At 35.3% G+C, this 14,246-nt stretch overlaps 1 protein-coding gene across 1 annotated transcript in view; it reads left to right on the top strand.

Annotated features, from left to right (window-relative positions):
• LOC128641842 (testis-expressed protein 2-like) overlaps nt 1–14,246 on the top strand; it is a 109,070-nt gene that overhangs the window by 30,609 nt on the left and 64,215 nt on the right. The window contains exons 3-5 of the mRNA XM_053694401.1: nt 9,099–9,299; nt 11,093–11,408; nt 13,522–13,760. Of these exons, the coding sequence (XP_053550376.1) occupies nt 9,099–9,299; nt 11,093–11,408; nt 13,522–13,760 (756 nt within the window). The remainder of the gene's footprint in view (nt 1–9,098; nt 9,300–11,092; nt 11,409–13,521; nt 13,761–14,246) is intronic.

Here is a 14,246-nt window from a genome sequence, read left to right as displayed (position 1 = left end):
TTCCTTCAGACCAGTTCTGGATCTAAAAATATTGAATCGTTATGTAAGGATACCAACGTTCAAAATGGTAACTGTAAGGACTATCTTGCCTTTTGTTCAGCAAGGGCATTATATGTCCACAATAGATTTACAGGATGCATATCTGCATATTCCGATTCATCCAGATCATTATCAGTTCCTGAGATTCTCTTTTCTGGACAAGCATTACCAGTTTGTGGCTCTGCCGTTTGGCCTAGCTACAGCTCCAAGAATTTTTACAAAGGTTCTCGGTGCCCTTCTGTCTGTAATCAGAGAACAGGGTATTGTGGTATTTCCTTATTTGGACGATATCTTGGTACTTGCTCAGTCTTTACATTTAGCAGAATCTCATACGAATCGACTTGTGTTGTTTCTTCAAGATCATGGTTGGAGGATCAATTTACCAAAAAGTTCATTGATTCCTCAGACAAGGGTAACATTTCTGGGTTTCCAGATAGATTCAGTGTCCATGACTCTGTCTTTAACAGACAAGAGACGTCTAAAATTGATTTCAGCTTGTCGAAATCTTCAGTCACAATCATTCCCTTCGGTAGCCTTATGCATGGAAATTCTAGGTCTTATGACTGCTGCATCGGACGCGATCCCCTTTGCTCGTTTTCACATGCGACCTCTTCAGCTCTGTATGCTGAATCAATGGTGCAAGGATTACACAAAGATATCTCAATTAATATCTTTAAAACCGATTGTACGACACTCTCTAACGTGGTGGACAGATCACCATCGTTTAATTCAGGGGGCTTCTTTTGTGCTTCCGACCTGGACTGTAATTTCAACAGATGCAAGTCTCACAGGTTGGGGAGCAGTGTGGGGATCTCTGATAGCACAAGGAGTTTGGGAATCTCAGGAGGTGAGATTACCGATCAATATTTTGGAACTCCGTGCAATTTTCAGAGCTCTTCAGTTTTGGCCTCTTCTGAAGAGAGAATCGTTCATTTGTTTTCAGACAGACAATGTCACAACTGTGGCATACATCAATCATCAAGGAGGGACTCACAGTCCTCTGGCTATGAAAGAAGTAGCTCAAATTCTGGTTTGGGCGGAATCCAGCTCCTGTCTAATCTCTGCGGTTCATATCCCAGGTATAGACAATTGGGAAGCGGATTATCTCAGTCGCCAAACGTTGCATCCGGGCGAATGGTCTCTTCACCCAGAGGTATTTCTTCAGATTGTTCAAATGTGGGAACTTCCAGAAATAGATCTGATGGCGTCTCATCTAAACAAGAAACTTCCCAGGTATCTATCCAGATCCCGGGATCCTCAGGCGGAGGCAGTGGATGCATTATCACTTCCTTGGAAGTATCATCCTGCCTATATCTTTCCGCCTCTAGTTCTTCTTCCAAGAGTAATCTCCAAGATTCTGAAGGAATGCTCGTTTGTTCTGCTGGTAGCTCCGGCATGGCCTCACAGGTTTTGGTATGCGGATCTTGTCCAGATGGCTTCTTGCCAACCGTGGATTTTTCCGTTAAGACCAGACCTTCTGTCGCAAGGTCCTTTTTTCCATCAGGATCTGAAATCCTTAAATTTAAAGGTATGGAGATTGAACGCTTGATTCTTGGTCAAAGAGGTTTCTCTGACTCTGTGATTAATACTATGTTACAGGCGCGTAAATCTGTATCTAGAGAGATATATTATAGAGTCTGGAAGACCTATATTTCTTGGTGTCTTTCTCATTATTTTTCTTGGCATTCTTTTAGAATACCGAGAATTTTACAGTTTCTTCAGGATGGTTTAGATAAGGGTTTGTCCGCAAGTTCCTTGAAAGGTCAAATCTCTGCTCTTTCTGTTCTTTTTCACAGAAAGATTGCTATTCTTCCTGATATTCATTGTTTTGTACAAGCTTTGGTTCGTATAAAACCTGTCATTAAGTCAATTTCTCCTCCTTGGAGTTTGAATTTGGTTCTGGGGGCTCTTCAAGCTCCTCCGTTTGAACCTATGCATTCATTGAACATTAAATTACTTTCTTGGAAAGTTTTGTTCCTTTTGGCAATCTCTTCTGCCAGAAGAGTTTCTGAATTATCTGCTCTTTCTTGTGAGTCTCCTTTTCTGATTTTTCATCAGGATAAGGCAGTGTTGCGAACTTCTTTTGAATTTTTACCTAAAGTTGTGAATTCCAACAACATTAGTAGAGAAATTGTGGTTCCTTCATTATGTCCTAATCCTAAGAATTCTAAGGAGAAATCGTTGCATTCTTTGGATGTTGTTAGAGCTTTGAAATATTATGTTGAAGCTACTAAGTCTTTCCGAAAGACTTCTAGTTTATTTGTTATCTTTTCCGGTTCTAGAAAAGGCCAGAAAGCTTCTGCCATTTCTTTGGCATCTTGGTTGAAATCTTTAATTCATCTTGCCTATGTTGAGTCGGGTAAAACTCCGCCTCAGAGGATCACAGCTCATTCTACTAGGTCAGTTTCTACTTCCTGGGCGTTTAGGAATGAAGCATCGATTGATCAGATTTGCAAAGCAGCAACTTGGTCCTCTTTGCATACTTTTACTAAATTCTACCATTTTGATGTATTTTCTTCTTCTGAAGCAGTTTTTGGTAGAAAAGTACTTCAGGCAGCGGTTTCAGTTTGAATCTTCTGCTTATGTTTTTCATTAAACTTTATTTTGGGTGTGGATTATTTTCAGCAGGAATTGGCTGTCTTTATTTTATCACTCCCTCTCTAGTGACTCTTGTGTGGAAAGATCCACATCTTGGGTAGTCATTATCCCATACGTCACTAGCTCATGGACTCTTGCTAATTACATGAAAGAAAACATAATTTATGTAAGAACTTACCTGATAAATTCATTTCTTTCATATTAGCAAGAGTCCATGAGGCCCGCCCTTTTTTTGTGGTGGTTATGATTTTTGTATAAAGCACAATTATTCCAATTCCTTATTTTATATGCTTTCGCACTTTTTTATCACCCCACTTCTTGGCTATTCGTTAAACTGAGTTGTGGGTGTGGTGAGGGGTGTATTTATAGGCATTTTGAGGTTTGGGAAACTTTGCCCCTCCTGGTAGGAATGTATATCCCATACGTCACTAGCTCATGGACTCTTGCTAATATGAAAGAAATGAATTTATCAGGTAAGTTCTTACATAAATTATGTTTTCAATCTTGAAAATATTTACCCATTAATATTATCGCTATCTATACTACACAAAAAACATAACTTTGTATTATTTTTCACAACCTTATCTTTCCAGTTATTCACTTCACAGATTTTTAATATCATTAATAATCATTTATTCCACCTTAATAATCAGAATTCACCCCACTTTCAATCTTTAGTACTGACACCGATTGAATCATACATTAATCCCTTACGATCTCACTCTTTATGATACTTTTTGATATCACAATTTAACACTTTCTATTTACTATGTAACTTTTTTTTGCTCCAACATTTTGTTCACAATTGATTGACAGCTTAATCAGTCAATCCGGAACATCAAATGCCGTTTATTTTAAACATATGGATTTTCACACAATTTCTGTTTTTGACACACCTTCTTGTTTTCTCCACATGATACATTTTTGAATCGCTAAACCATTTACACTGTAACATCCCTGTTTAACCTTTTTATTTTAAAATGTAACTTCTTAAGATATTGTTTACTATGATTGGACTAGAACAAATAATTGACATCTGTTACAACCAATCGCTAATGCCATAATAATGACTGACAACAAGGTTAACCAATCGATAATCAGACATTTAAAATTGAGGCAATAACATACTCAGAACTTATTTTCTGTCATATCACTAAACGTATTTACCTCTGAGTAAACTAATCTACACACATTGTAATCCCAAAAGTGTATTAAAGGGAAACTAAACCCAAAATGTTTCTTTCACGATTCAGGTAAAGAATATCATTTCAAACAACTTTCCAATTTAGTTTTATTATCTAATTTGCATCACTCTTTAGATATTCTTCGCTGAAGAAATAACAATGCACATGGGTGAGCCAGTCATACGAGGCATCTATGTGCAGCCACCAATCAGCAGCTACTAAGCCTATCTAGATATGCTTTTCAGCAAAGGATATCAAGAGAATGAAGCCAACTAGATAATAGAAGTAAATTAGAACGTTGTTTAAAATCACATGCTCTTTCTAAATTTTAAAATAAAAAATTTGGGTTTCATGTCCCTTTAATAATCAAACTAATAGTTTAGCAACACGATCATAATTCCACCAATCATATGACTTTGGTAGTGATTGACAACTAAATTAACCAATGAACACGAGCGAGATCGTATAAATCATCTTGTGAAATTATGCTCAACGCCCTTTGAAAAAGCCTTGATGGCGAAACGCGTCTGTGTTTGTCTGTTGTGTTGGGTAATATTTAACCCTATGCCTACTATCTCATTACCCTAAATTTGTGAACACAGTGTTATTCAAAAACCACAGTTGTGAAATTATATTTTTTTCCCTTTTGATATTTTTGCAATTCTCATTTATGTGTTTTTTTCACATCATTTGTTTTTAGCTTCTGAATAAAAGTTAATTTTTTAACAATAGAGCATTCATACTGTTAGACTATGGTACGTCTGTGAGTGCAATATGTGTATTCTTTTCTTTCAGTTCTTAACTGAAAAACCCAGTTTCCAAGTTTAACACAATACACTGCACCCCATCCTTTACATGATTTAATATATCCAATTAAAGGCAAGGTAAAGTTTGGTACATTTGCAAACACCTATAGTGTGCTATTTAACACTGAAATGCAGTCGCTAACTTTTTATTAACTTTGCATAACGTATTTTGATGAAAAATAAATTATTTTATCCCTACCGTTTCGTGTAAAACTCCTCCCCCTTCTATTTCCTCTTTTCTTTGTCTCATCGTAGAGACCCAACCCACTTGCTATCAACGTCGGCATTTTGCACGTTCACGGATAAAAAAACTTGTGCGCATGCGCAACTTCCGTAAAATACATTGTATTGAATGTATCAGACAGAGTCTTTTACCTTATTGTCCCTGAACTATCAACTTGATTATACTTACTATTTACGAGATCTCTCTCTGCACAGCTGTTTGCTAAAGTACACTGTAATTTTCACTGAGCATGCACGACTCATGAACGCGCACGGTCAATAATGTAGAGGATTACGGTCGGACGCATGCGCTATGATATGCTGTGTTCACCACCATGTGGAGAAAGCATTGATTGAAGGACACAGTGGTAGCGAAGTGTCAATCATTTCTATAGAAAAGTCGGGCGGCCGAGGAATCGTTGATGTATGAAGTTTTAAAAATAAGAATTGCGGCTATAGATATAGATCCATAGAAAATGATGAATGAAAGTTATGCTAATTTTAAATGATATTTCAGAAATAGTTAACGAGTGCACACAAATTTACCTTGCCTTTAATAATAAAAGGAAGATGTAAATATCTGTACCACAGGTAGTGCCACTGTTTTTTCCAATATACTTCCATTTATATAGCCCATCTGGGTGTGTTTTTGTAAAAATGTTTTGTTTATTTTCAAATAACATTGTGCTGATTTTCAGACTTCTAACCAAGCCCCAAAGTTTTAGATGTATACGGATGTATACAGTCTTCAGATTGCTTCTGTTTGTATAATGGGTCTTTTCATATGCAGGGGAGAGGCTGCTCTCAGCCCCTTTCAGTGGGTGTTCTAGCCTAACCTCATAAACAGTGCTAAATTGGGAGCTTATAAGTAAGTTTTTAAAAGGTTTTATGCTGGATTTTTATATCAGTATCTGTGTATATTATTCTTTATAGTAGTGTCTATTACATGCAGTTAAATGAAAATTGGTGTATACTGTGCCTTTAACTTTTCACAAATGTTGGGGTTCTCACTGAAATTATTTACACATAACTTGTACAGTCATAAGACAAATGATTGCGCTGTAAAACCTGTGATTACCTTAAAGGGACACTGTACCCAAAAAAAAATATTTTGTGATTCAGACTGAGCATGAAATTTTAAGCAACTTTCTAATTTACTTCTATTATCAAATTTTCTTCTTTCTCTTGGTATCTTTATTTGAAATGCAAGAATGTAAGTTTAGATGCTGGCCCATTTTTGGTGAACAACCTGGGTTGTCCTTGCTGATTGGTGGATAAATTCATCCACCAATTAAAAAGTGCTGTCCAGAGTACTGAAACCAAAAAAAAGCATAGCTGCCTTCTTTTTCAAATAATGATAGCAAGAGAACGAAGAAAAATTGATAATAGGAGTAAATTAGAAAGTTGCTTAAAATTGCATGCTCTTTCTGAATTACAAAATAATTTTTTGGGTACAGTGTCCCTTTAAACAAGGATCGAATTTTTCATCATATGTGACAGGAGAAACTTTTACCACCCAAGGTTGTATAAAAAGTTCTACCCATTATGTCATCTATTTCATTGAATGTTCCCAGTGTTTCAAGCAATATGTAGGGTTAACTACGAGAGACGTTTGTACTAGTATTAGGGAACATTTAGGATACATCACCAATAATCAATCATGCTCAGCATTATCACATTTTATTGAGACACATTACCAGAAGGGGGACTTATTCTTACGTAGAGTGGTTATTAAATTAGCCAGATTGGAGCGTCAAGAGATATATTGGATTCATAAACTGAAAACATTGGTGCCAAAGGGCTTCAGTTCACAGTTTGATATTATTAAATATTGGGAGTAATACTATACTATGTAACCTATAGAGTAATATGTTTACATTTCAATTGTTATAGGCTAACTTCTTTATTGTTAACTGGCATTCAAATAGTTAATTGTTTTGGATTATTTTTAATGTAGGAGGGACCTAGTCCCTTTAAAACACGCCATCTAGCATTGGTAGATCAGATCTATGATTACGGCTAGGAATACCGAAATACGTTAGATCGTGTTTTTAACTTCTTGGATGAAGTATGCTGTTTATTTTAATATGCTTCAATAAATTTGGACTTTTATTATACAAGTTTATGGTACATAGACATTTTTTTTATAATCTCAAAGTATATTTCACCTGCAAGTTTTGCTATTTTAACTCACCAATAGCAAAAAGCATTTATCATGCTGATAGAAAAAGAAGTATGCAAAACTAGATACAAATGCAAGTTAATGTAGGCTGAAAACAGAGCAATTTGTATTTGCTTCAAAAAATATTATCAGTTCAGGAGCCCCCCATTATATTCAATTTCCTCTCTAAGATTCTCTATTCCAGAGAAATCATTATTTTGTATGGAGGCAGCTCGACACTCGCAGAGACATCCACCCACATTCAGTCACATTTTTTTGAGAATTTAGTGAAGTCTGCCCATGACATGAGAGGGTTGGCGTGATATTTCTCTCCATGCCTATATGTTTTGAAGAATCAAGCCCTTAGTATTTAAATGGGTGTTTGTAAAAATGTCTTACATGCTTTTTTTCTGTCATTTTTAACATGTTTAAATAGTGCACTTTTATATTTATGATACAAATGTTGATTTTAAAGCCACTTTAAGTGTGCTGCAGCTTCTCTGACTCTTCCTTCACGCTTAGATCAGTGCAGAAGCTATGATATTGGGCCCTAATTAGCCACAATCAAATGAGATAAACATATTCAAGAATGTTTTTAAGGGGTGTAGCGCCTGGTTGCAGTTGCTTTGCAAAATCCCTCAAATATTCTTAACAGAATAATAGCTCTTGGGTTTGAAGATCTTTTATAGCATAGCTCCTAATTGCTGAGATATACTATGCATGTGTGTATATATACACAGTATATATATATATATATATATATATATATATATATATATATATATATATATATATATACATACATACATACATACAATCTTTCAAACTCTACTAACTATGGAGGATTAGCACCTGGACATAAAATATTATGGTTGTTGTAAGTCTATTGCTACTATGATTGTGTATGTATGTATGTATATATATATATATACACACACACACATATAAATATACTCTATATATATATATACACACACACATATAAATATACTCTATATATATATACACACACACACACATATAAATATACTCTATATATATATAATTAGAGATGTGCATTCATTCAGGAACAAATGCAAAAATAACAATTTATGTGTTATTAGTTGCATTAGTTTTTTGACTAATGAACGAATTACCATATGAAGGAATAAACAAATTTTGTTCATACATTCATTCATATTTGTTCTATGAAAAATACTAATGAGAAGCCAATCACAAGAGATCAGGAAGTACTAAACTGATTGATTGCTTAAGCAGCCTGTCAGTGTCAAACCTGAAAGTGAACAAAGAGTAATTTCTTATCCAATCCGGACTAAAAAACCCCCACATTTAATCCCGTGCCTGAGATAGCTCTGATCAGAACCATTTTGAAATTCAGTTTTTGAACTCTTGGTTAATACTTCTGGGCCAAACTGACCTAAGACTGTTTCTTGTCTTCTTGACACTCAGTTACTTTATTACATCTAAGGCTACATTACAAGTGGAGCGCTAAATGATTGCGCGCCCGCAAATGGGCAAATTTGCCCATTTGTGGGCACGCAATAAATAACCAGCCATTACAAGTGGCTGGTTATTGCTTCTGCGAGCTCGGCTGGCCATTAGCACTCAGAAAATTAACCAGAGGTTAATTTTCTAAATGTCCCCCAATTGTTAGTTTTCTTCTTCTTCTTTTTTTTTTTTAATGTAGCATTTAAAAAACAAAACAAAACTGTGGGTTAAAGTCGGCGGCTATGGGGTGTTATTTGTTATTATTTTAATATGTCTCATACAGAATTATTACATTTAATGTTAAAAGGAATTATTTAATTTCTGTATAATAAAATTCTTAATTTTTCCTGAAATTATTTGTTATATGTTCTGTAACTATTTTTTGCATTAAATTAACTTTTTTTTTAAATTGTTTAATGTAAGTCTCGGGTTATTTTGCTGTCCATTGAAAATAATAGTTGAAGAGTAATCATTACATTTTTTCATGGCGAACATATATATATATATGTAGTATATATACAGTATATATATATATATATATATATATATAAAATATCTTTAACGTCTCTTTAAAAATAATTTGCTTTTTTTTCATACCAGGGCTGGATGAACGAGATGTTTTCTTATGACCCTGAGACTTACCACCCAGCGTTCACACACTCTGTATTTGTGACATTAGAAGGCACATCCATAAAACGTTCATACCCAAAAAACAACTTGCCTCGAAGATCAATCTTTGGAGAGGAGATACCTGACATTGTCTTCATTAACCATCAGGTCAACGACTTGACCAATGCAGAGGTAAGAAAAAGAGAGAATTCAAATAGTAGTTAATGATTACCAAAAAAAATGTTTAAACATTTTCAAGCATGCACCAAAGATCCCTATAGATATTTAGTTATATGAGGTTTTTTTTTATTTATGTCCTTATTTAATTAATTTTTATTGGATGATTACAACCACATGTTACACCTCAAATTTTTGTTTGGATTAGCCTTTTCTACAACTGTAGCTTGATATACTAAAGTTGCCACCCTACTGGTATTTTACTGACATGGCTGGTATTTTTAAGGTTCGAGTTGAAAATAAAGATTAAAGGGACATGAAACCCAAATTTGTTCTTTCGTGATTCAGATAGAGAATACAATTTTAAACAACTTTCCAATTTACTTCTATTATCAGATTTGCTTTATTCTCTTGGTATGATTTGTTGAATGAGCCGCAATACACTACTAAATGAATACATTACATACGCCAATAACAAGAGGCATATGTGGTCAGGCACCAATCAGTAGCTAGCTCCCAGTAGTCCATTGCTGCTCCTGAGCCTACCTAGGTATGCTTTTCAACTATTACCAGTTATTATTATTATTTTTATCAGTAATTTGTAGAGCGCCAACAGGTTCAGCAGCACTAAAGACATGGGTCTAATATGCAAAGTGACTGTTATGAGAGACCAAGGTATAGATGGCCCTACCAAGAGTTTCACTGTTGCAAATCATCTCTCATGAAGTTGATCTACAAAACAGCTAGGCTTGTAGGCTTACATGCTAAGGGTGTTCAAGGGGATAGCAATAGAGGAGAGGAACTGGTATTAGGAAAGGTTAGTGTAGGTTGTATGCATCCCTGAACAGTAGAGTCTTTAGGGAGCACTTGAAGCTTTCAAAACTAGGGGAGAGTCTTGTGGAGTGAGGCAGAGAGTTCCACAAGATGGGAGCCTGGGAGCCAGTCTGGAGAAGTCCTGTAAACAGGAATGTGAGGAGGTAACAAGAGAGGAGGAGAGTAGGAGGTCATGAGCAGAGCGAAGGGAACGGGAGAGAGAGTATCTAGAGACAAGATCTGAGATATAGGGTGGAGCAGTGTTATTAGGAGCTTTAAAAGTTAGAGTCAGGATTTTATGTTTTATTCTGGAGGTTAGAGGAAGCCAGTAAAGGGACTGGCAGAGAGGTGCAGCAGATGAGGAACGACATGTAAGGAAGATCAGCCTGGCAGAGGCATTTATTATGGATTGTAAGGGAGATAGACGGCAGCTAGGGAGGCCGGAGAGGATTGAGTTGCAAAAGTCAAGGCGGGTAATGATGAGAGAGTCTTTGTTGTGTCTTGTGTGAGGAAGTTGCAAATTTTGGAGATGTTTTTAAGGTGGAGGTGGCAAGAATTGGCCAAAGACTGGATGTGGGGAGTGAAAGAGAGATCTGAGTCAATTGTGACCCCAAGATATCGGGCATGAAGGGTTGGGGTAATTATGTTAATATCAACAGTTAGAGAGAGTTGGGGGGTAGGGATTTTGGAAGAAGCTAAGGATACCAAGAGAATGAAGCAAATTAAATAATAGAAGTAAATTAGAAAGTTGTTTATTGCTCTATTTAAATCATGAAAGTTTAATTTTGACTTTACTGCCCATATAAATATAGAAATAAAGATGCTATCATGGTCAAACTACTTCTAAGTTCGCTGGAATCTAATTATAAACAAATTATCATTTAAAATAAGTCCTGTAATGAGCATGACCTGTATTTTAACCAAGAAAAGGTGGCAAGTACTGGCAACTCTAGATTTAACCAGGATAGATCACTTTATTTTTGGTATTGCTACAGGTGTTCCTTTATCCATATGGTCTGGCAAGGAAAAGACTATGGAATAAAAAGTATCCTATCTGCATCCAGCTCTCTGACACAGAAGAATTGGTGTCCCCAAGTTTAGAACTATGTGAGACAGAGGATGTAGGGGAAGAAGCTCTGAAACTCAATCCAGAAAATACCCAGAAGCTACCTGGGGATTGTAAGACAGAAACATTATATCTGTTTGGAAGAACAGGAAGGGAAAAAGAAGAATGGTACCAGCACTTGGTGAAAGCTTCCAGAGGGCTCACAAATGGGCAGGGAAATACCAGCAGATGTGAGAGCAAGGCAGGTAACTATCAGCAATGAAATGCCTAGTAAATATGCAAGATTCATTATTATTTTTTTTACCAATAAGTTAGTTTGGAAGCAATGACAACTTGTTTTCTTTTGTGATTCAAATAGAGCGTTCAGTTGTAAAAAAGAAACACATTCAAATTCACATCCATTATCAAATTGTCTGTTCTCTTGGTCCTTTGTTGAAGAGCATACCTAAGTAGGTACTGTGCATGTATATAGAGCACTATATGTCAGCAGTTTTGCAGAAAACTATTAACAATGTTATACATTGTTAAAGGGACAGTCTAGTAAATTAAACTTTCATAATTCAGATAGGGCATGCAATTTTCCAATTTGTTTTATCATCAAATTTGCTTTGTTCTTTTGGTATTCTTTGTTGAAAGCTAAACCTAGGTAGGCTCATATGCTAATTTCTAAGCCCTTGAAGGCCGCCTCTTATCTCAGTGCATTTTGACAGTTTTTTTTACAGCTAGAGAGAGCTAGTTCATGTGTGCCATATAGATAATAGATTACCTAGGAGTCAACACTGACTGACTAAAATGCAAGAGGCTTAGATACAAGGTAATCACATCATATATATGCTTGTTGATATGTATTTATATGTTTATATATGTATTGACAGACATAAATACACATATAAACACATATATACATATATACTGTGTATTTACTGTAAATAATTTACATTTCAATGTTCTGCACATAACAGAATATGTTTTTAGGTCTTTATAAATAGATATTCCTATATACATACAGTATCTATTTATATCTATACCTATATATAATCATGTATATATATATATATATATATATACACAGTATATATATATATATATATATATATATAGGTACAGATAATATATTGTGCCAAAATGCCATCAAATAAATGTAGAAATGTGTATTTATGAATAAATAGAACATATTCTGCTATGTGAAGAACATTGACATAATCATATTTTCATGTTAGGTAAGCGCACTTGAGAATATGCGATCGAGTTTGCATGCAAGTAGGGTGGTTTTTTTCCACTTTTTTTGGCTCCATTGAATTATATTGGGGAATAAGTTATCACGTGCAATATATTAAATTGGGATTTTCACACTGGAGCAGTTGGGATTTTTACTTCTGGCACAGTTCGAGTGGGAGTGTTAAACAACACTCTACTTGTTATCTGGCCCTAAATTGGTTGTGGTTTAAATGAGCAAAAATAGCTGTTTCATATACAAAAATAAACCTAAACCACAATTTCCCATACATTCAATACTCTGTAACTGGTACAACAAGTCACTGGAAATACATTACTGGGAAATTAATTTTAGAGTACACTGTCCCCTTAAAAGAACATTTAAGTCAAATTCAGGATTCAGAGCATATAATTAAAAAAACAAATGCAATTATCAATTTGTACACAGTTTTTTATATGCACACGGTCTAAGGCACCAGCTACTACTGTGCCTGTGCAAGAGTTCACAGTATATACTTTAATGAGTCTATCATTCGCTGATTGCTGTCACATGATACAGGGGCAGGGAAACGGAAGGACATATCAAAGATTTCAAATAAAAAAAATCTGCTCCTCATTTGAAATTCAGAGTGAGTGCTATTGCATTATCTTTTATTGTTTATTTATTGGGTATGCAGTTCTACTTTTAATGCCCCTTTAACTTCAATCCCAGTCCCAACAATAATCCTAAACCCCACAAAAAATGGGTTATTAAATGTAACTAATAATTTTAAAAACTGCCTTCTGTATGTCATTGGAATTTAGGACACACAGGATAACCAAACTTGGACATTTCAAGCATATTCTTACCTGTTGTCATGTGTAATGATACTATGTGGCATAAAGTACATATATAAATATATATATATATATATATAAAAAGCAAATTGTGGTCACCAAGCACTCACGTTGTACATATGATGCCTAGGTGCAGTGCATAAAGACAATATAAACAAAAGCAGAGACCGCACTCATAGGTCTTATTTTCACCACCACTGTGGACTTTATTCAATCTGTAACGTTTCGGGGTTTCCCCCTTTGTCAAACATATATATATATATATATCTTACCAGTATTATATTGTGATGCCCTTTTTCTTTTTAGGTTTTGTTCCAAACACACATTCCAGCCCGAGCAGCTGGGGAGGACCTAGTAACTGCAGTGGGGAGAGCACAGAGGAGAATCCCTGCCAGTTTAGGCCCAAGGACCTGGTAGGAAATGTCAAACAGAAGATACTTCTGGACTACACATCCTACATGGGTCATTTTATCCCACCTGAACAAATTAGCCCCCTTCTAAGCCCCTGCCAAAGTGAGGCCAGTAGCCCAACTCCAAGGAAAAAGGTATATTTTCTGTTCCTCTCTGATATTTATAGTCCTTAAAGGAATAGTCTAGTCAAAATAGAGCATGCAATTTTAAACAACTTTCTAATTTAATCATATTTTCAAATTTTCTGAGTTCCCTTTGTATCTTTATTTGAATGTAAGCCTTGGAGCAGGCCCATTTTTAGTTCAACGCTTGGGTAGCACTTGCTGATTGGTGGTTACATGTAGACACCAATCAGAAAGTGCTACTCAGGTGCTGAAGCAAAATAGAAGTAAATTAGAAAGTTGCTGAAAATTACCTGATCTACCTGAGTCATGAAAGTTTAATTTTGCTTAGACTATTCCTTTTATATATATATATATATATATATATATATATATATATATGAAAACAAAAAAAGGACCAATGGTACTACTCGTACGTATTAATTGCCCCTATGTTACCCAATTATATAAATGGACACTGTACCTGTATTATATTCACAGGAATTGTGAGGTTCTAGT

Source organism: Bombina bombina, chromosome 11 (genome assembly GCF_027579735.1).
Source record: "Bombina bombina isolate aBomBom1 chromosome 11, aBomBom1.pri, whole genome shotgun sequence".
Lineage (NCBI taxonomy): Eukaryota > Metazoa > Chordata > Amphibia > Anura > Bombinatoridae > Bombina > Bombina bombina.
The sequence above is the reverse complement of the archived record's forward strand: the minus strand, read 5'-3'. Positions and strand labels throughout refer to the sequence as shown.